Raw genomic sequence first — 24,006 nt, 5'->3', positions numbered from 1 at the left:
GGACGAGAGGAAAAAGACAGCGATCTGGTGCTCACTGGGCAGGAGGAGCAGGAAGTCAGAGAGAATGGTGACACGTGGCGGGGCAGACAGGCGGGGCCGGAGAGCAGAGCGTGATCGTGGATCGGAGCAAGTCGGGGAGCTGTGACGGGAGAGCGAAGCGTGGATCGGGGATCGATACAGGAGACAGGGGACAGAACAGGCAGGATACGGGTAGCCGGGACAGGAGAACGAAGCATGATCGTGGATCGGAACAAGTCAGGTAGCCGGGATGGGAGAACGAAGCGTGGATCGGGGATTGATACAGGAGACTGGGGACGGAGTCATGCAGGATACGGGTAGCCGGGACAGGAGAACGGAGCGTGAATCGGAACAAGTCAGGAAGCACGAAGCGTGGATCGGGGATCGATACAGGAGACAGGGGATGGAAACAGGCAGGATGCGGGTATCCAGGACACGAGAACGGAGTGTTGATCGGAACAAGTCGGGTACCTGGGACGGGAGAACGAAGCATGATCGGGAATCAAAACAAGTCGGGAAGCCGGGATGGCAGAATGAAGCGTGGATAGGGGATCGATTCAGGAGACAGGGGACAGAATCAGGCAGGAACGGAGCGTGGATCGGGGATCGATACAGGAAACAGGGGATGGAATCAGGCAGGATAGCCGGGACGGGAGAACTAAGCGTGATTGTGGATCTGAACAAGTCGGGTGTCCGGGACGAGAGAATGAAGCGTGGATGGGGGATTGATACAGGAGAACAGGAGACAGGGGACAGGATCAGGCAGGAAACAGGTAGCCGGGACAGGGGAATGGAGCGTGTATCGGACAAGTTGGGTAGCTGGGACAGGAGAACGAAGCGTGATCGTGGATCCGAAAAAGTCGGGTAGCCAGGACGGGAGAACGAAGTGTGGACAGGGGATCGATACAGGAAACAGGGGACGGAATAAGGCAGGATACGGGTAGCAAGGGAACAGAACGTGGATTGGGCATCGATACAGGAAACAGGGGACGGAATCAGGCAGGATAGAAGAACAGGTCGGGAACAAAACGGGAGCCAGAGTCAAAAGTGCCATCCTTGCATGCGCTGAGGTTTGCTGACGGACTGACAAGGAGTGAACGAGAATGACGTGCTTAAATAGGGACAGGAGTCATTAGGAAACGAGTGGCAGCTGGGGCTGAAAGAGTGAGCGCAGTTGAGGGCAATTCAAGTCTGGTCTTTCACGTAGTAAGCATATATAAGTTCCCGAACGGTTATTCGACTTCCTGTAGTGTGCAAACTATCTTTACACCATCCCCTGATTCAAATTGTTAGGGCTGTGGTTTATTAAAAAAGCACCAAAGAGCTGCATGTTCTTCTTGTACACGAGAGCAAATGTTTATCAATTGGTATTTACTGGGGCCACCTTGACACAAAACCAAGTTAAAAACACTCGCAGGGGCTTAAAGGGCGACTATGAACTTTTGGCACGAGAACCGGTTCTACCGTTTTGGAACTTATAAGTCACATACAAACACACACAAAAATAAAGACGAATAAAGTAGTTTAGTTTAGCAAAAAAACACGATAGAATCGTGTAGGTTGACTGGTATGAAATCTTTATTGTTGCTTGACGGTGTTTGGAGCGAATCCGGTCTTCAGAAGATGTCTCTTACACGTTCGCGCTGGACCGCGGTCGGTTGGCTTGAGTGGGGAGCGCTTGGTTTGCGGCGAACTGCGTGTCTGCATGAAATCTGGCAGGGGCGCATGTTTCCCCGGCATCTGGTCCTCATTAGAGGAGGCGAGAGTATAAAGGGAGGAGCGGACGGGGGTTGGGAACACTCCGCTTCTGGGACCGGATGGCGATGGGGCTTACTCCGTGGTTGTTTTTGCTCTGCCTGCAGGCCAGCCTGCTGTCTTATGCGCTGGACTGCCCCGCAGACTCTTGCGTCGAGTCCGCCCAAGAGCAGGTAGGACTTATCTTCTGACATTTGCGGACCTGATTCAGAAAACGCTCAGAGAAGCGCGAGAGAAAAACGAGCTGCTGGTTGGAATATGTCCACTTGATCTTGCCAAAGCCAGGTGCCACTCACAAATGCTTCAGTTGTATTTCTTTCTCTGTCTCTTTCTTTTACTCCCTTACTCTCTATTTCTCTCTTTCACCCTTTTTCTCTCTTTTTCTCTCTCTTTGTCTCTTTCTCTCTCTGTGTCTCTTTACCTTCTTTTGATCCCTCTTCCTATTTTCCTTTTCTTTCTTTTCTCTCTTTCTCTGACTTACTTTCCCCTTCTCTCTTCCTCCTCTTCTCTATTTTTTCTTCCTTTATTTTCTCTTCATTCTCTCTTCCTCTCCTTCTATTTCTCTTTGGATTTATTTCTATGTCTCGTTTTTCCCCCTCTCGCACTATTTCTCTTTTTATATCTTTTGTTTATTATGTTCTAACTCTGTCTCTCTCTCTTTCACTGTGTCTCTCTTTCTCTCTCTGTCTTTTTACCTATTTTTACTCTATTTTGTCTTTTTCCTTTTCTCTCTTTTCTCTCTTTCTCCCATTTGCTTTCCCTTTCTCTCCTTATCTTCTTCTCTCTTTCTTTCCTTCTCTTTTCCCTACTCTCTTTCTCTCTTTCTATTTCTCATTGTATTTTTTTTTCTTTCTCTCTCATTCTTTCCCCCTCTCTTACTATCTCTCTTTTTATCTATTTTGTTTCTCATGTTTTCTCTCTCTCACTCTTTTCTTTCTCTCTCTCTCTCTCTCTCTCTCTCTTCCTTCCTTTTTCTCTCACTTTCTGTCTCTCTCTTGTTCAGTCTGTGTGTCTCTCTTTTTCTCTTTCTTTGTTCCTCTTTGTTTCTTTCTCTGTGTGTCTTTTTACCTTCCTTTGCTCCCTCTTTCTTTTTTGTTTACTCTCTTTTCTCTCTTTCTCTCACTCGCTTTCCCTTCTCTCTTTCCCTTTTTCTGTCTTTCTACTTCTCTTTGGATTTCTTTCTTTCTCTTTCTTCCACTCTCTCTCACAATTTCTCTTTTTATCTATTTTGTTTCTCACGTTCTCTCCCTCTCTTTCTTCTCTCTCTAGCTCTGTCTCTCTCTTTTTCACTCATTTTTTTCTTTCTCTTTTTCTCTCTTTCTATTTCTTTTTGGATTTCTTTCTTTCTCTCGCTTTCTTTCCCCCCTCTCTCACAATTTCTCTTTTTATATATTTAGTTTCTCTCGTTCTCTCTTTCTCTTTTATCTCTCTTTCTTTGTCCCACCCTCTCTCTTTCTCTCCCTGTCTTTCAGATTATTTCTTTCTCTCTCTTTCTGTTTCTCTCTAATCTACTAGTCCGGCCCCCGAGTTAAAATGAGTTCCCCCCTGTTCTCTTTCTATCCAAGAAATGAAATTGCCTTCAATTCTGGACTACAAAGCGCTCCTTAACAAAACCGACATGCGTCATTATAAGAACAAAACTCCATTTGTTTTTCTCTGTACAAGCCTCGCTGGATTTTAAGCCGCAGTGTGTCATGTTGGAACGCCAGATCTCTCCGGAGGGTGTCCCTCAACAGAAAACGAGTGCTAAATAAGCAAGAAGGAATACAAACTATGAATCAAAGCGGCCGCGTTATTTTCCCTGTATTTACTGAAATGTATTCAAAACTGAGGGGCAGCCGATATTTGTAACACTTGTTCTCGGTTACGCTTTGCGAAACAGTGACATCTAGTGGTCATTTTTAACACAGTGTCCCTTTAAGACAGGGGGTCTTAGAGCTACTTTTTGTTTCTAAGTAGCGCAAAGAGCATCCGGTTTGATATGAATTTCTCAAATAGAAACTTAGCTAGATGGCTTTTTAAATACGTAGCTAAAAGGGTTAGCTTGATAGCGAGAAAGGTAAACAGGCAAAAACAAACTAAAAGGAAGTTAGCTCAAAGAGCAAAAAGTCAATCAAATAGCCAGATGGAACACTAAAAAGGCTAATAGCTAGCTAGTAATGAAGCCAGAACATAACTTGATAACTAGCAAAAAAGAGAGAAATAGAAACTTAGCTAGGTGACTTCCTAAATAGCTAAAAAGTTAGCGTGAAGGCTAGAAAGGTAAGCAGGTAAAAAAAAAACTAAAAGGGAGCTAGCTCAAAGAGCAAAAAAACAATTAAATAGCCAGATAGAACGCTAAAAAGGCTAATAGCTAGCTAGTAATGAAGCCAGAACATAGCTTGATAACTAGCAAAAAAGAGAGAAATAGAAACTTAGCTAGGTGACTTCCTAAATAGCTAAAAGGTAGCATGATAGCTAGAAGGGTAAACAGGTAAAAAAAAAAACTAAAAGGAAGCCAGCTCAAAGAGCAAAAAGTCAATTAAATAGCCAGATAGAACGCTAAAAAAAGGTTAATAGCTAGCTAATAATGAACCAGTTCAGGGTACCCTGCCCACTGCTAGGATGGGCTCCAGCACCCCTGCGACCCTACTGGGGATAAGCGGTGAAGATAATGGATGGATGGATGGGTGGATGGATGGATAACACAATCTTCACTCATTGTACCACCCTGTACAACAATGTTTTGGCTGAACTCTTTCCCATAATGCCCCATTATAACCGTATCTAAAAAAGTAGCAGACTTCACTGTAGCAACGAACACTCGTAATATGTCATTGTAAAACAAATACTTTAATGACTAGAGAGAGAGAGAGAGAGAGAGGGAGAGAAAGAGAGAGAGAGAGAGAGAGAGAGAGAGAGAGACAGAGAGAGAGAGAGAGAGAGAGAGAGAGAGTACAGTGAACATTCGTTTGGGTCATGTTCCATGAGGAATTTTCTTTCTTTCTCCTTCTTTGTCCCTCTTTCTTTCTCTCCCTCGCTTTCCATTCCTCCTTTTCTTTCCTTCTCTCTCCATCCCTCCCTTTCTTTCTCTCTCTCTTTCTTTCTCTTTCTCTTTCTTTTTTCTTTCTTTCTCTATTTCTCCTATGTTTTCCCTCTCTTTTTCTTTTCATCTCTACTTCTTCTCTTGTTTACCTCTCTTTTCTCTCACTATTTCTTTCTTTTTTCCTCCACTTTGCCCCTCTTAAAATTAACTGACAATTTATTTACATTAAATAGACAGTTTTTCTATTTATTTAAACAACAAAAACGATCATGTTTGTGTTTTGGTTGTTTTTTTTGTTTTTAATGCGTTTTGCGCTTATAAATAAAGTGCTCGATAACATACATCGCTTTAGACGATATCCGCCACATGTGAAAAGAAAGATCTCGGGGGGCCAGACTAGTAGATGAAAGAGGAAGAATGGAAGAGAGAGGTACAGAAAAAGAGAAAAAGGGAGGGAGAAAAAAAGCAAAGAAAGGGAAAGAGAGAGTGAGAGAGAAAGAGAAAAAAGAAAAAGAGGTGAGAAAGAGAATATAAAGAAAAGAGAAAGGGAAGAGAAAGAGAAGTGAAAGAGAAGAGAAAGAGAAGAGATAGAGAAGAGAAAGAGAAGAGAGAGAGAAAAGAAAGAGAAGAGAAAGAGAAGAGAAAGAGAGGAGAAAGAGAAATAAGATAAGGAGGGGGTGGAAAAATAAGAAAGAAATAGTGAGAGAAGAGAGAGGGAAAAAGAGATAAAGAAGAGATAAAAAGAAATAGTGAGAAAAGAGAGAGGGGAAATAAAGAAGGAAAAGAGAAAGAAAAAAAGAAAGAGAGAGAGAAAGAAAGAGAGACAAAGAGTAAAAAAGAAAGAAAAAGAGAGAGACAAAGATAGAGAAAAAAGACAGAGAGAAAGAAATAAAAACAGAAAGAGAAAAACAGAGAGAGAGAAAAGAAAGAGAGAGAAAAAACAGAAAGAAAAGAAACAGAAAGAGAGAGCGAGAGAAAGATAGAGACAAACAGAAGTGTGTGAGAGAGAGAGAGAAAGGGAAAGAGAAACTGAGAGAGAAAGAGACAGAGACAGAGACAGAGAGAGAGAAAGAGAGAAAGAGAGAGAGATAAAGATAGAGGAAGAGAAAAAAAAAGAGGAAAAGCCATAAAGCAAATCATCTCCAGCATCTTTGTGAGTGGCACCTGACTTTGGAGAAATCAAATGGACTTATTTCATAGGGTAGCCCGTATTTCTCATGTCACGCGTGCCTGATCCGGCCCGCGGGCCGCCTTTTAGACACACCTGCCTTAAAGGCTCCTTGTCTAATTAAGGACTTTGCCTAATATATAATATATATAAAAAATAGATTAATAGGTTACTTCACAAATTAAAAAATAATAATATAAGACCCATTTCTAAATAAATAGATTGAAAATTAAAAACGTACTTTACCAAAAAATACCCCCAAAAATGACAAAAAAACTTAAAAAAAAAAAAAAAATTCGACTAAAGATGTGTTAATAACGCCCCACTGAGTTCAAAGAGCCCTTATGCATTAAATCCCATGGCACCTATCTGCTTTTATTCCATTTTTAATCAGGGGCGGAACAAACCCCCAAAAAGATGAAATAAGAAGAGCGAGTCTACGAAATAAACTCAAAACACGTGTTACTCTGCTGCCATCTCCTGGCTTAAAGTCATGATTGCAGGATAACAATATACCTAAACCTAAATAACTGGAAAAAAAAAAATATTTTTCCATAATTAACGATCTGTACTACAGTAGAATTTTCAAAAACTAGGGTCTCGAACTCACGACCTAAATATAACAGTTTAAAGGGACAGTGTATATTATTTAGCACCCTCTACTGGTAGAAAACAACAATCATGAAAAAGGAATAATTAGAACATCAATTTTTTTAACTACTCGTCCATCAAAAAACTTGTAAAAAGTACACATAACTACAGGCTCACCTAGCTGACATAGTGGTTTGCCATCTTGCTGCTACGGGTACCCAAAAACCTCAAAAAGGCTGAGGAGCGAAATGGTGCGTTATGGTCACTTCGTCGTTGGTATTCTTTATGTAGCTTGTAGCACTCGTTTTTCGGTTGTACTACATTGGTAGAGTTACCGTATTTTCCGCACTATAAGGCGCACCGGGTTATAGGGCGCACCCCCAAAAAATTGTTTTTGGTCCTATATTTTCCATACATAAGGCGCACCAGATTATAAGGCGCTACAATGGGAACGTCGTAGACACGTGCGGATGCGGTGTCCGTACGATGTCACTCAAATGCATCGTTCCATCATTCGGAAGGTTAAAGTCTTGGGATTCAAGAAATGCCAACCATTCCTTAGTTTCTATTTTCTTTTTCGCTCGCAACTTTATTGTGCATATGACAATAAACACTTGGAATTGAGTTTAATTTAAAAATAGACACTCCATTCCATCCATTATCTGCACCGCTTATCACAGTTCAGTCTGAAACAAGATACAGGGAAAATATATAGCCGGAGTAGCTCACCGAAGTCGTTGTGTTCAATAATAATGTGCAACCATGGTCCTCTTATATCCGTGAGTGTAGTAAATCCAGGAGAATATAATATTTACAAATACAGAATAGTAAAAAATGCTTTCCCTATGCTGTCAACCCAACGTGTGATTCACATTCATCTTTTTCAGCCAATTGCAGGCTTTGTTTTGCCGCTTTAGCCTATGCCAGCCTGTAAATGATAAAAAGGATCCGCCCCTTGACCTCCGAATAACTTTAGCCAATAGTGAGCGATTCAAATGATGATTGACACATTGGTTAGCCAATGAAACGCCGGTAAATAAATCCCAGCATACACCGCGTTCTTTGCGACTTAATATTGATCCATATATAAGGCGCACTGTATTATAAGGCGCATGGTCAGCTTTTGAAAAAAATAAAGGCTTTTAGGTGCGCCTTATAGTGCAGAAAATACGGTACTTAAAAACGGAGATAAATTCAGCAGTACTACAGAATTTAAAAAAAAACACAAAAGAGGAGTGTTTTTTACCCCAAAAAACACACTTAAGTACTTCGTAGGTTCCCCTCAGAAAGAGAAAGCATCCACGTGTGATAGCGTCTGTGCACTTGGAAATCGCAGCAGACAAAATAACTCCGAAAAGCAATTCCATATAATTAGATTTCCAAAGCGGACCAACATCTCATTGTAATGGTTTTTGCAGCAATCTTGCCCAAAACACTCCAAATAAAACCCACTGTGGAAACAAAAAACCCTTTGAGCTTCATGTGGCCGCAGCCTGTTTGACTTCAAGCTTGCGGTGAAGCCGTTTTCTGCAGGAACTTGGAGGCTTTTGTCCATAATGGTCCTCCTCATCTGGTCTAGGGATTGTCCGGCCGCAAGAGTTTAAAAAAAAAAAAAAAAAAAAAAAAAAAAAAAAAAAAAAGGCTCCGCCACCACATGGAAGAAACTTTCTTCTCGATCTAGAGGAGGGGTGTCGATGTTGTTGTAGCTCACTTGGTAGAAAAAGCACTGGTAAATTCAAGGGAAAGAAAGAAAGAAAGAAAGAAAGAAAGAAAGAAAGAAAGAAAGAAAGAAAGTGAAAGAAAAGAAAGAGAACAATAAAGAAAGTGAAAGAAAAACAAAGAAAGTGAACAAAAATAGAGAGAAGAGAGAGAAAGAGAAAAGAGAAAGAAAAAGAGAGGGAAAACACAGACGTTAGACAGAAAGAAACAAAAAGAAAGAAATATAAAAAGGGTGAGAGAGAGAAATAAGAAGAAAAATAGAAAGGGAAAATAGAGGAAAGGAGAAGGTGAGAAAGAAAGAGAGAGAGAAATGGAGGAACAAAAAGAAAACGAGAAAGAGAGAAAAAGAGGGAAAGGGATTAAGAAAATAGTTAAAAAATAGAAAAAAAGAAAGATGAAGAAAAAGATAATAAAAGAGATTGAGAGAGAGAGAGCGAAAGAGAGAGAGAAAGAGAGAGAGAATGAGACAGAAGAGAGAGGAGTAAGAAAAGACACAGGGGAGATTAAGTGAAAGAGATAAATGGAGTGAAAGAAAGAGAGAAGGAAATGGAAAGAGAAAGAAAGAAAGAAAGAAAGAAAGAAAGAAAGAAAGAAAGAAAGAAAGAAAGAAAGAAAGAAAGAAAGAAAGGAATATAAATAAAGTGAAAGACAAACAAAGAAAGTGAAAAAAACAGAGAGAGAAGAGAGGGAAAGAGAAAACAGAGAGAGAAAAAAAAAAGGGGGGGAGACAGTCATTGAGCGAGAGAAAGAAACTAAAAGAAAGAAACAGCCAGAGAGAGGAAATGAAAAATAAATAAAAAGGGAAGAGGGAACAAAAGAAAGATAGATTGAGTGAAAAAGAAGAAAACAGATGATGAAATAGAGAAGAAATACAAACAAGAGAGAAAGAGAAAGAAAAAGAGAATAAAAGAGAGAGGGAGGGAGAGGGGGAGAGAGAGACAAAGAGAAATAAAGAGAACTAATTAGACAGAAGAAAGAGGGATAAGGAAAGAGAGAGACAGAAAGAGTGAAAGAGATAAAGAGAGGGAAAGTGAGAGAAAGAAAGAGAGGATGTGATAGAGAAAAAAAGGATTCAAAGAAATAGAAATAGAAAGAGAAAGAGGGATAGAAAGAGAGTGACAGAAAGAGAGAGAGGGAACAGAGAGAGAGGGGGGTAAGAAAAGAGAGTGAAAGAAAGAGAGAAAGGAAGAGAAAGTGATAGAGAAAAAAGGAAGTCAAAGAAATAGAAAGCGTAAGATAGACTGAAAGAGTGAGAGAAAAAGGGAGACAAGGAGAAAGAAAGAATGAAAGGAAGAGAAAAAGAGTGAAAAAACAGTGATAAACAGAGAAAGAAAGATACAAAACAAAGATAGAAAGAAACAAAAAGAGAGAGAGAAACGGCTTCGGCGACATCACGAGGACATATTTAAAACCTCAGCTCGTTCTTCTCTCGCTCTTCTCTCACCCTTGCCTCGCGGACCGGATTAAACATCATTGGTGGACCAGATCCTGCCAGCGGGCCTTATTTTTGACACCCCTGATCTAAAAAGCCTGTGCCACACATGTGCTTTTCTCATGGAAATCCAAGAGTTTAAATGTACGTGACGGAGATCCAGAACCACATGTTGACTTTCCCCTGCTCATTAGCACTTTGAATCCAATGAAAAGTCTGAAGAAGGAATTTACAACACTCTGGCTCATAAGAGAGGAAAACGGGAGGCCGCTTTTAAGAGAAAAACCTGTCCAACTCATTGCTCTGAAATGTGGGCAGTGAGGAGAAATAAACTAAAAGAAAGAAACAGTGAGGGTAAAAATACAAAGAGAAATAGAAAGGGAAGAGGGAACAAAAAGAAAGAGAGGGAAAGAGATGATGAAATAGACAAGAAATAGAAACAAGAGAGAAAGAGAAAGAAAAAGAGAATAAAAGAGAGAGGGAGAGAAAAAGACAGAGGGTGAGACACAAAGAGAAACAAAGAGAAGAAAAGGGACAGAAGAAAGAGGGATAAGGAAAGAGTGAAAGAGATAAAGAGTGAAAGTGAGAGAGAGGGAAATTGAGAGAGATAGAACGTGAGAGAAAGACAGAGAGGGAGTGATAGAGGAAAAAAATGATTCAAAGAAATAGAAAGAGAAAGATAGACCGAAAGAGAGTTAGAGAAAAAGGGAGACAAAGAGAAAGAGAGAATGAACAAAAGAAAGAGAAAGAGAGAAAGAAAAGAGAGAGAAAACGGGAGGCCGCTTTTAAGAGAAAAACCTGTCCAAGTCATTGCTCTGAAATGTGGGAGGTGGGCATTGGGGAGAAAGAAACCAAAAGAAAGAAACAGTGAGGATAAAAATAAAAAGAGAAATAGAAAGGTAAGAGGGAACAAAAAGAAAGAGAAGGAAAGAGATGATGAAATAGATAAGAAAAAGAAACAAGAGAGAAAGAGAAAGAAAAAGAGAATAAAAGAGAGAGGGAGAGAGAGAGAAAGACAGAGGGTGAGAGACAAAGAGAAACAAAGAGAAAGAATGAGACAGAAGAAAGAGGGATAAGGAAAGACAGAGAGACAGAAAAAATGAAAGAGATAAAGAGAGTGAAAGTGAGAGAGAGGGAAATTGAGAGAGATAGAATGTGAGAGAAAGACAGAGAGGGAGTGATAGAGGAAAAAATGATTCAAAGAAATAGAAAGAGAAAGATAGACCGAAAGAGAGTTAGAAAAAAAGGACACAAAGAGAAAGAGAGAATGAACAAAAGAAAGAGAAAGAGAGAAAGAAAAGAGAGAGAAAACGGGAGGCCGCTTTTAAGAGAAAAGTCATTTTTCTGAAATTTGGGAGGGGTGCAGTGAGGAGAAAGAAACTAAAAGAAAGAAACAGTGAGGGTAAAAATAAAAATAGAAATAGAAAAGGAAGAGGGAACCAAAAGAAAGAGAGGGAAAGAGATGATGAAATAGACAAGAAATAGAAACAAGAGAGAAAGAGAAAGAAAAAGAGAATAAAAGAGAGAGGGAGAGAGAGAGAAAGACAGAGGGTGAGAGACAAAGAGAAACAAAGAGAAAGAATGAGACAGAAGAAAGAGGGATAAAGAAAGAGAGAGACAGAAAGAGCGAAAGAGATAGAAACAAAGAGAAGAAAAGGGACATAAGAAAGAGGGATAAAGAAAGAGAGAGACAGAAAGAGCAAAAGAGATAGAAACAAATATAATTAAGTAGGATGATACATTTACTTATTCAATTAGAAATTCATTTTCTGCATTCAATTATTGTTGGTAATATACAGATTCAAGGGATAACCACAAACCTGTCTTTTTTCATTTTCTCCTTTTATACTTCCTTTGTTTTTAACTTCTTTATACAACATAATAATACGTAATATAATGCATCAAAGCAAAGGAGCCGTTTGAGAGCCGGCTCTCTTTAATGAGTTGAGCCGAAAAAGCCGGTTCTCTAAAAAGAGACGGACTTCCTTTCACTACACAACTACCACATAAAATCCAATGTTTTTTAAGACCACAGCCAGCTCTCTTTAATGAGTTGAGCCGAAAATGCCGCTTCACTAAAAAGAGACGGACTTCCTTTCACTACACAACTACTACATGAAATCTGATGTTTTTTAAGACCACTTGTATTTCAAATTTACTCAATCAACAACGCGTGTTGTTTTCAGATCAGAATGACTTGCGAACTCGTTTGACTTGATTGGGTTGCCGTTTGGTGATAGTCGGTGTTTAACGGACGGTACCCATCATTGACAAATTTGCGTTTTTCCGTACAGATTTTTTCGTACGTCGTACACGTCTCAAAATGCATAATAAAGGTACTTTGTACGGCAAAAACGTATGGGTTGACAGGTATGCGTCTTATTAAAACAATCCAAGTTAGAGGTAAGATAGGGCCTAAAAATTTCAGCCCGACCCGAACCGAGTCATGGGTATATAAACCCGAACCCGCCTAAACCCGACGGATTAACTTGATTTGATAACCGAGCCCGAAATAAACCCCAAGCTTGACTACGGCTGTGCATACTTCAACACCGAACTGGGCGTTACTTGGAGTCCGTCAAATCAGGTCGAGATCATACTAATATTTCATTCCTGCAGTCCAAATTAATAAAATGAGATAATTTAGTACAATTTTTCACCGCACAACTGCTATTTAAGAGCAACAAAAACAGTGTGCCAGAAAACATCCGTAAATTATTCATTCGGAAAGAGGGAAATTATAACTTAAGGGGCTGTAGTGAATTCATAATCCCATAGGTGAGAACCACCAGGAAAAGTATGTGTGTGTCTGTGTGTGGAGTCAAACTTTGGAACAATTTACAAGACGAAATCAACAATGTCCAACTATTCACTTGTTCAAATTTAAACACAAAAAAACATGTTTTTATTTTGAATAAAGTTTTCATTCATTCATTCATTCAATCAGGTCTGCACTGCAAGTGCGCATCTCGGCGGCGTGCAGCGTAGGAAAGTGAAACCGAACAAAATGGCACTGAAAAGAAAATCGTATTCCGCAGATGACAAGCTGCAAATAGTGAAAGAAAAAAACTTTGTGAAGCTTGTAAGCTATTGGCAAGAAGCAGAAATGACGCATGACGTAAGGGAGGTGGAAGGAGGAAGTCACGCGGTTTTTACCTTCAACACAGAGGAGGAAAATGTCTTTGGATTTTGTGATTTGGAAAAAAAAAAAGAAAGAAAAAGGCGAGAGAGAAGTGTTTTCTGGAGCATACTTGTACCCAAAATACAACGTCTAGAACTCGTCTTTATAAAATACTGTCTTTTAAACACAGCCCAGTATCGGCCTGACACCGATACTTGCTATCGCTACAAGCCCATCCATAAAACAAGTGGTATCAGTACTTGGTATTGGCCTAAAAAGACCCCATGTGGCCCCATCATCACGGAGAAGAGCGTCGCGATGTCTGTCCTTGTGCGTCTGGCCTTCTCGAATTGCTGTTGAAAAGAAATGAATTTAACATTTTGTTTTTTCTGTCATTTTATTTTCAGAAGGGCGATCAAGGCCCGGAGCGATCTGCAAGCGAAGATCAGGTATGTTTATAGTGAAGTGTCGAAAAAATAAATTGTACTATAATAAAATAGAATTATGAAATAATAAAATACATTTTATAAAAGCATTAAGTCATTATGTGCATAGTGTTCCAGAATATATGGCAATGTATCGATAGAACCGTTTGCGTGGCTCTTTTTAGTGAGCCGAGCCAAAAGAGCCGGCTCTCTGTAAAAAGCCGGAATTTCCATCACTGTTGGACAGGAAGTGAAAGAAAAGTTACAGGAAGTGAAGCAAAATGTCTCCAAATCCCTACAAGAGGTTTAGGGGGTGTCATGGCCTATTTCTAGAAATTTGTTAAAGCTTTCAGGAAGTGAGTCCTCTTCTACGGGAAGTCATTCTAAATTGCACAGGAAGTGAACAAAAAGTTACAGGAAGAGAATCATAACTTATCGGAAATCATAAGAGTGGCATAGGGCATGTTAAAGCCAATTTACAGATTGTTTGAAGCTTCCAGGATGTGAATGTTCTTCCACAGGAAGTAATTCCCAATTGGACAGGAAGTGAACCAAAAGTTACAGGAAGTGAAGCATAATTCTATGAGTGGTTTACAATATTTCACAGCCTATTTCCATGTATTGGTTGAAGCTTCCAGAAGGCGAGCGGTCTTGTACAGGAAGTTGTTCCAAAATTTACAGGAAGTGAACACAAAATTACAGGAAATGAAGCCCAATGTGTCCAAATTACTATGATAGTGTCAAAGTATTTCACAGCCTTTTGCCAGAAATGGGTGAAATATTCCAGGAAGTGAGTACTCATCTATAGAAAGTGATTCCAAATTTGGCAGTAAGAGAACAAAAAGTTACAGGAAGCGGTTCTGGATTGAAAAGGAAGTGAACAAAAAGTCACAGGAAGTAAGGCAGAATGAGTTTAAATTCTTAATATTGGTTTGCACTACAGCCCCCCCCCCCTCTATATTTCCAGACTTTGGTTTAAGCTTCCAGAAAGTGAGACCTCCTGTACAGGAAGTGGTTCCAAATCTTACAGGAAGTGAACACAAAATGGGTGAAATATTCCAGGAAGTGAGTACACATCTATAGAAAGTGATTCCAAATTTGTCAGTAGAAGAACAAAAAGTTACAGGAAGTGAGTCACACTTTTGAGTCCTATTCCCAGAAATTGGTTCCAGAAAATGAGTGCCCTTTTACAGGAAGTGATCCCAAATTGGACAGGAAGTGAACAGAAAGATACAGGAAGTGATATACCAAAATACCAAAAATTGGTTTAGGGTCCGTCACAGCATATTTATAGAAATTAGTTAAAGCTTCCAGAAAGTGAGTGCTCTTTTACAGGAAGTGGTTCCAAATTTTACAGGAAGTAACAACAAAATTACAGGAAGTGAAGCTCAACATGTCCAAATTCCCATAAGAGTTTTAAGAAATTTTATAGCCTATTTCCAGAAATGGGTGAAATATTCCAGTACTCATTGAAATAAAGTGATTCAAAATTTGGCAGTAAAAGAACAAAAAGTTACAGGAAATCCAGATATTGGCTCCAGAAAATGAGTGCCCTTTTACAGGAAGTGATCCCAAATTGGACAGGAAGTGAACAGAAAGACACAGGAAGTGAAACACAATATACCAAAATACCAAAAAGTGGTTTAGGGTACGTCGCAGTATATTTATAGAAATTAGTTAAAGCTTCCAGAAAGTGAGTGCTCTTGTACAGGAAGTGGTTCCAAGTTTTACAGGAAGTGAACACAAAATTACAGGAAGTGAAGCACAATGTGTCCAAATTCCTACAATAGTTTTAAGCTATTTTATAGCCTATTTCCAGAAATGGGTGAAATATTACAGGAAGGGAGTACTCATCCATAGAAAATAATACAAAATTTGGCAATAAAAGAACAAAAAGTTACAGGAAGTGAGTCACAATTTTGAGTTCTATTTCCAGAAATTGGTTCCACAAAACGAGTGCCCTCTTACAGGAAGTGATGCCAAATTGGACAGGAAGTGAATAGAAAGATACCGGAAGTGAACAACAATATACCAAAATACCAAAAATGATTTGAAGCTTCCGGAAAGTGATCAACAAATGAATCCAAAGAGTCGTTCATTAGCCAAAAAGAGCCGTCTCCTTTTAGCGACCCATGACCAAAGAGCCAGAATTCCCACAACTAGCGCTCTACCCTCCAGATCTCTTTCAGACACACGAACCTCCATTTCTAAACGAGTGAGGAAAATGAAATGAAGCACGGCTCGTTTGCTGATTTGAATCTTCTCTACGCTGCGAAACGACGACACGGTTTCATCCGAAGCTATTAAGACTCGATCGGCGATTCGCGTAATCGAGCTACTACGGCGTGACCATGGAAACATGGCCAAGCCCAGATGAGCAATCTGGTTTCTTGCCAGTCGGGAAAACAGGAAGCTATGAGATGCAGGTTTCAATTATTTCGGTGAAAAGATGGACACAATTGTATCAATGAGGTCTCAAAGGCGATCAAGAAGCATTAAGAACAAGGAAAGCTGGACTTATAACATTGGTAAAATGGCGGCGCCCTCTGTTGGCTGCGGCTGCATCGGCTCGCTACAACGGGTCAGGTGTATCGACATTTCGTTCTGTGTACATTGTTACAAAGAATGACAATACAAAGGAAATTATTATTATTAATTATTATTGTTCCGGGTCAAAAATGGAGTTATGATCTCGATCAATGCATAGGTAACACTGGAGTCGTAGGGGCATCATTTCCTGTGGTGTGTCTTGGGCAAGTACAACCTGGTGGTACCCATCCCTCTCCAGGCCAACATGTGTTTTCACCCGGTCTCGAACCAGGGAGCGTTACCGATTTAGCTGAATGTGCTAACCACTGCACTCCATGTCAAAAAACATGACAAAATACATGACAAAACATATGACAAAATACATGAAAAAAAATACATGAAAATATACACTACAAATACATGAAAAAATAAACGACAAAATACTTGACAAAATAAATGACAAAATAAATGAAAAATAATTGTCAAAACACCCGAAAAAATACATGAAAATATACACTACAAAAGCACAACAAAATACACGACAAAATAAATGACAAAATACATGAAAATCTACACTACAAATACATGGAAAAAATACACAACAAATACTTGACAAAATACACAGAAAAATACATGAAAATATACACTACCAATACACAACAAAAAACATGACAAAATAAATGACAAAATACATGAAAATATACACTACAATTGCATGAAAAATACACAACAAATACTTGACAAAATAAATGACAAAATACACAGAAAAATACATGAAAATATACACTACAAATACTTGACAAAATACTTGACAAAATAAATGACAAAAAAAATGACAAAACACCTGAAAAAATACATGAAAATATACACTACAAATACACGACAAAATAAATGACAAAATAAATGACAAAACACCCAAAAAAATACATGAAAATATACACTACAAATATACAATAAAATACACGACAAAATAAATGACAAAATACATGAAAATATACACTACAAATACATGGAAAAAATACACAACAAATACTTGACAAAATACACAGAAAAATACATTAAAATATACACTACCAATACACAACAAAATACATGACAAAATAAATGACAAAATACATGAAAATATACACTACAATTGCATGAAAAATACACAACAAATACTTGACAAAATAAATGACAAAATACACAAAAAAATACATGCAAATATACACTACAAGTACACAACAAAATACTTGACAAAATAAATGACAAAATAAATGACAAAACACCTGAAAAAATACATAAAAATATACACTACAAATACACGACAAAATAAATGACAAAATAAATGACAAAATAAATGACAAAATAAATGAAAATATACACTACAAATACATGGAAAAAAATACACAACAAAATACTTGCCAAAATAAATGACAAAAGACACAGAAAAATACATGAAAATATACACTACAAATACACAACAAAATATACGACAAAATAAATGACAAAATACATGAAAATATACACTACAAATACATGAAAAAATACACAACAAATACCTGACAAAAAAATGACAAAATACACAATACCGAGATGGTGGGGCCGCGTGTTTTTTTTTTGCCTGGCACGCCCATGGGAGGAGCCGGCACGCCAGCTTGCGGGAAAAAACGTGGGCCGAGGGAGAGAAAGAAAATCTAGAGGGAGAATCGAGAGAGAAGGCTTGACAGAGACTCAAGCGACACTAATTCGGCTAATTCGATGGAGTTCACTTAGTTGAATACTTTAAGAAATTAAAACTGCCCCCATGTGGAAATGTCGGCCTCTTGTCCATATTTTCCCATCAAAAAATGAGCATGCATTGTTAGAAGAATGCAGGTTGTGTTTGGTTAATGGAGTCACATAACTAATAAGAACAATTTGGTAAACGGTACATTAATAATATTATTACCTAACAGTTATAAGGCGTAGGGCAGCACGGCGGCGCAGTGGTTAGCGCGTGTGCGGCACAGTTCTAAGGTCTTGGGAATCTCCTGTGTGGGTTCAAATCCAGCTATCGGACTTCCTGTGCGGAGTTTGTATGTTCTCCCCGTGCTTGCGTGGGTTTCTTCCCACATTCCAAAGAAATGCATTTCAGGTGGATTGGCCGGTCCAAATTGTCCCGAGGTGTGAATGAGCGAGCGAGTTGTCTGTCCCTGTGTGCCCTGTGATTGGCTGGCAACCAGTTCAGGGTGTCCCCTGCCCACTGCCCGATGATTACTGGGATGGACTCTAGCACCCCCGCGACCCTACTGAGGATAAGCGGTGCAGCGAATGAGATGAGATGAGTTATAAGGCGCACTTACAAATGATTGGCCGGTTTGGGGGTTTTAGGTGCGCTTATAGTCCGGAAAATACGGTACATTAGAAGAAATTGGAAACCATGCTGATAGTCCATTTCTTAGAGAACACAGCTTTATGACTTTGTATTGTGAATACTCAGATCAATGAGAAAAGCCAGAATTGATTTCCATGGACAGCGTGTTTAAATGATGGTGTTCATTCTTTACGTTTCAGGTCCTGCTTCGGCGTAAGAGACAATCGGAGAGGAGAAGCCACCTTCACTCGGGTCACACCAAACTCCCCGGAGCTTTTACTGTGAAAGGATTCCCCAACAGTCTCATCCAGGTACAAGTACAAGCGTTTCAGATATTGTCGGAGGAAGCTAGTTTCTAATCGCCACGGCAACTGCCTCTCAGGCCGACAGGTCCAGGAGACACTTGCCTCACGCGGCCAACAAGAAGAAGAACAAGCGCAAATCCCGAGTCGGCTCTTTTTCCCTCCTTAGCAACGATAAGAAATCCAACCCCCTGCAGGTGAGTCTCCATGACAACCCTCAAGTAGACACACAGCTCGGGGAGAGCGAGTCGGATCAATGTGCAGGATGCGCCCATAAAAGGAGGACTGATCAGTGTTCCCTCTAAGCTATGCGCGTGCGCAATTGCGCACTACTCACACATTCTCAGCGCACAAGAAAATCTAGCCAGCGCACAAAAATCAGGGCTCGAAATTGCTAATTAAGAAGCGAACTAAGTCAAAGTTACAGTGCATGAAGGTAAAAATACACGGGTACCCCTGACCTTGTGTCCTAAATGTGGTGTTTTGAAGTCGAGTCGAAGTAGAACGAAGTTGAGTAAAGTTAGTAGAGTTTGTCAGGAACTGGCTTCTTCGGCTCGGCTCACTAAAAGCAACCGGCTCTTTCGGGTTCTAAACGGCTCTTCGGGTTGTTTTTGCTTCTTTAATCCCAACATGACCAAATATTATGTAAAATTATGCAAAAAAATGACTTAAAGGAAGGGGGGAATAGAACAAAAAAGAAAAAAAATACCAAAATGAAGAAGTAGTGAAAAGCTGAGAAAAAAAGAAACAAAAGGTAGAGAAAAAAAAGAAGGAAAAATTTAGAAAAAAAGCCAGAAAAAAACAAAAGAAAGAAACGTAGGAAAAAAAGTAAATAGAGAACAAAAAGAAAAAAGTAACAGCTCGGAAAAAATAGACACGATGAGATTTTTTTTAAAGAAATTTTTAAAAAGTAGAAAAAAACACTGAAAAAAGAATAAAAAGTTTGTGTTGCATTCAAATAATTTCCCATTATATCAAGTGAATCTTGTTGCCAACATTGTACTTCCACTCAAAAATGTGATTAAGTACAGTTCTGTATCCTATAACCGACTAAAGCCCCCAAAAATGTGAATATTATGCGACAAAATATATCAGGAAATAAAAAGAAATGGATATCTTGTGAATGAATTGTAAGAACAAACGACGTATGTAGGCCGTACAACCTTTGCAATAGTACATGAGTCAATTCATTCAAAAGAGAAAAATCATTTTGTATTTGCGGAAACTCAACAAAATGTAACTTGATGTCAAGTTTTGGACATGTTTGATCATAAATTATCTTGCCACACTTGGGATTATGGTTGCTCACTGTTGTTTTAAGCGTTGCTCACCGACTTTGTGTGAACGCTCAGATCCGTGGAAAATTACAGGGAACATTGGGACTGATCCTCAATTGTATGCATATTCTCATTTATTGATGTGATTAAGGGCTAAACACATAAACGTGACTTGACTATTTAAGTATGTTTTCGTCATAAGTTTCTTCGTATAACAACAAAATGTTATTCAAATGAGGGGGCGGGTCAAACTGACTGAGCTCTTCACCTATTGGTTGATCAGGGAGAAACTTGGTGGCTGTCTACTCGCTAGGGGAAGACAGGCATTGCACCCGTCAATCAACCAATAGGTAAAAAGCAATATACATAACAAAATACCTGAAAATATACATTACGAAGTACATGATAAAATGCACTTTAAAATAAATACCGAAATATATATGAAACAAAAATACCCGAGATAAAATGACAAATGGTTGGTTGGGTGGTTGGTTGGTTGGTTGGTTAACCACAAATTACATAAATACACAATTAAATACACAACAAAATACAAGACAAAAACATGACAAAATACATGAAATGTTATATTACAAATTACCTGACAAAATACTTGACAAAATACATGACAAAATCTGTACCAAAATAAATATGTAAAAAAAATAAATTCAAAATACATAACAAAATACAAGACAAAATACATCAGATGTTATGTTACAAAATACACTACAAAATACTTGAAAATTACATGATAAAATAAATACCAAACTAAATTTATCAAAAATAGAATTAAAACATACAAACAAAACACAAGACAAAAAATGACACAGTACCTGACAAAATACTTGACAAAATGCACTACAAAATACATGAAATATTATATTACAAATTACCCGACAAAATACATGAAGAAATATACGACAAAACACACAACAAAATAAATGACAAAATACATACGAAAACAAATGTACGAAAAATTAAAATAAAAAACACACAACAAAATACATGAAATATTATATCACAATTTATCTGACAAAATACATAACAAAATACATGACAAAATAAATACCAAAATACCGAAAAAAATAAATATATGAAAAAACTACATAAAAAATTTACAACAAAATACAAGACAAAACCATGACAAATACACGTCAAAATACATGAAATATCGTGTGACAGATTAACCGATAAAATACTTGACAAAATACATGACAAATTACACAACGAAATACTTGAAAAAATAAATACCAAAATAAGTATATGAAAAAATAAAATAAAAAACACACAACAAATACAAGACAAAAACATGACAAAATAGATGACAAAACAAATACTAAAATAAAATTGACAAAACACACAACAAAAAACACAATAAAAAAACTGACAAAATACACAACAAAATACATGACCCCCCAAAAAATTGAAATGAACAAATGACAAAAAACACAACAAAATAAAACACAAAAATACTAAAATAAAACTGACAAAATACACAACAAAAAAACACGAAAAAGAAAAAAATGACAAAATACATGACAGAAAATTTTTAATGAATTAATGACGAAAAACACAACAACATAAACGACAAAACAAATATTAAAATAAAATTGACAAACACACAACCAAAAAACACAATAAAAGAAAACACTGACAAAATACACAGCAAAATGCATGACCCCCAAAAAATTAAAATGAATAAATGACAAAAAACGCAACCAAATAAACGACAAAACAACTACTAAAATAAATATGACAAAACACACAACCAAAAACAGGAAAATAGAAAAAGATGAAAAAATACATGACAGAACTTTTTTTAATGAATAAATGACAAAAAACACAACACAATAAAGTACAAAAATACTCAAATAAAATTGACAAAACACACAACCAAAAAACACAATGAAAGAAAACACTGACAAAATACACAACAAAATACATGACCCGAAAAAAATTTAAATGAATAAATGACGAAAAACTCAACAAAATAATTGACAAAACGAATACCAAAATAAAATTGACCAAACACACACCCAAAGAACACGCTAAAAGAAAAAAAAAAAGAAAAAATACACCATTAAATAAATACAGAAATAAATAAATGACAAAGTAAATGTCAACACACATGAATATATAAATAACTTGCATTTAAGTCATGTATTTGGATATTACATGATTCATTTATGTGTTCACTTGTTCACATGGCATATACCGTATTTTCCGCACTATAGGGCGCACCGGGTTATAGGGCACACCCCCAAAAAATAGTTTTTGGTCCTATATCTTCCATAGATAAGGCGCACCGGATTATAAGGCGCTACAATGGGAATGTCGACAAAACAGTCAGATAGTTCAGTCGAAATGATTACCCCCTTAACATTCCCAAAGCTTGCAAAGAAACAAATACGTGTAGTAGACACGTGCGGATGCGGTGTTCGTACGATGTCACTCGAATGCATCATTCCAAATATAGTTCGGAAGGTTAAAGTCTTGGGATTCAAGAAATGCCAACCATTCCTTAGTTTCTATTTTCTTTTTCGCTCGCAACTTTACTGAGCATATGACAATAAACACTTGGAATTGAGTTTAATTTAAAAAAAGACCCATCACAGAAACATCGATATCACTCTGAAACAAGATACTGGGAAAATATATAGCCGGAGTAGCTCACCGAAGTCGTTGTGTTCAATAATGATGTGCAACCAAGGTCCTCTTAAATCCGTGAGTGTAGTAAATCCAGGAGAATAAAATATTTACAAATACAGAATAGTAAAACATGCTTTCTCTATGCCATAGACAACAAACCAAACTTGCTATTCACATTCATCTTTTTCGGCCAATTGCAGGCTTTGTTTTGTCCCTTTAGCCTATACGAGCCTGTAAATGATAAAAAAGGATCCACCCCCTTTACCTCGAATAACTTTAGCCAATAGTGATCGATTCAACTGATGATTAACTCATCTTTTTCGGCCAATTGCAGGGTTTGTTTTGCCCCTTTAGCCTATCCGAGCCTGTAAATGATAAAAAGGATCCGCCCCCTTTACCTCCGAATAAGTTTAGCCAATAGTGATTGATTCAAATGATGATTGATACATTGGTTAGCCAATGAAACACCGGTATATAAATCCCATCATACACCACGGACTACTTCACGTTCGGGGGAAAATCTAGTCGCGGCTGTTGCACTAGTTGCAAGACTTTGCGACACACCATTCAGCCATATATAAGGCGCACTGTATTATAAGGCGCATGGTCAGTTTTTGAAAAAAAAAATTAAGACTTTTAGGTGCGCCTTATAGTGCAGTAAATACGGTATATGTATGCATTTTTTAATTTCTTTTTACATTTGGCGGGATCCGATTGGTCCTCCAAACCGACCCCATACAGAAACTGAAAAGGGATTTACCGGTATGTTTCTCCTTCAGGTGATCAGAGCCAGAAGACATTTGAAGAACCAGGAACCCGGATCCCAAAAGTCGTCCGGCTCCCGTACTTTCTCTGCCCTGTTGGTGAGTCACCGAGTGTATCGGATCGTTTCCTCCTTCCTCCAAAACATGTCTTCTCATAAGTTGCGTTTGATGTCCAGGGAGATCCGCGGAATGGAAAACCCCAGAGGAGCATCAAGACCAGAACACCGTAGTGCCGCGTTACTGTCACGAGATCTTAGAAGGCAAACAAAGACACAGGCGGTTTCATAGTTTGTGAGTGTATGTCTATCATCTCGAAGATAGCAATTATATGCTAAACTTGTAATTTGTATGTCCATTATTATTATTGTATTTTATGACATATTGAAGGCGTCTATTTTTGCAGAAATGTTTGTTGTTTTTTAATGATATCAATAAAGATTTAGTCGATAATAATCTGTTATGTTTTCATTTCATTTCGAATCAAAAGACGGGTGGTGTTAGGTATAAGGTGAGAAGGAGAGTGCAAGGGAGGCCGGACTAGTAGATGAGAGAGAAAGAAAAGGAGAGGGAAAGAAATAGGAGAAAGAGAGGTGGAGAATAAGAAGGTGGGACAAAGAGAGAAAGGGAGAAAGAGAGGGTGAGAAAAGAGAGAAAGAGAGACATAGAGAGAGAGCATGAGAATGAAAAGCGATACAAAGAGAAATAGTGAGAGATGGGAAGAGAAGCAGAAAGAAAGAAATCCAAAGAGAAGGAGAAAGAGATGAAGAGAGGAGACAAAAGAGAAAGAGAGAAGGGGAGAAAGAGAGAGAGAGAGAAAGAGAGAAAAGAAAAAAGAAAGAGAGAGCAAAGGGAGGTAAAAAGACACAGAGAAAGAGGAAAATAGAAACTAAGAAAAAGAA

The 24,006-nt window shown here is 38.2% G+C and overlaps 1 protein-coding gene across 1 annotated transcript; it reads left to right on the top strand.

Moving 5' to 3' along the window:
- The first annotated feature begins 1,833 nt into the window (after positions 1–1,833).
- LOC148348593 (uncharacterized) lies at positions 1,834–23,560 on the top strand. The gene is made up of 6 exons (XM_088322537.1): positions 1,834–1,946; positions 13,237–13,278; positions 18,319–18,429; positions 18,501–18,617; positions 23,123–23,206; positions 23,284–23,560. Exons 1-6 carry the CDS (start codon positions 1,836–1,838, stop codon positions 23,335–23,337), a joined length of 519 nt encoding a protein of 172 aa, XP_088178663.1. The 5' UTR covers positions 1,834–1,835; the 3' UTR covers positions 23,338–23,560.
- Positions 23,561–24,006: the final 446 nt, after the last annotated feature.

The sequence above is a fragment of the Urocampus carinirostris genome, chromosome 18, assembly GCF_059441175.1.
Source record: "Urocampus carinirostris isolate Australia breed hairy pipefish chromosome 18, RoL_Ucar_1.0, whole genome shotgun sequence".
Lineage (NCBI taxonomy): Eukaryota > Metazoa > Chordata > Actinopteri > Syngnathiformes > Syngnathidae > Urocampus > Urocampus carinirostris.
Note: the sequence above shows the minus strand (reverse complement) of the source record. Positions and strands in the feature narration are given on the sequence as shown.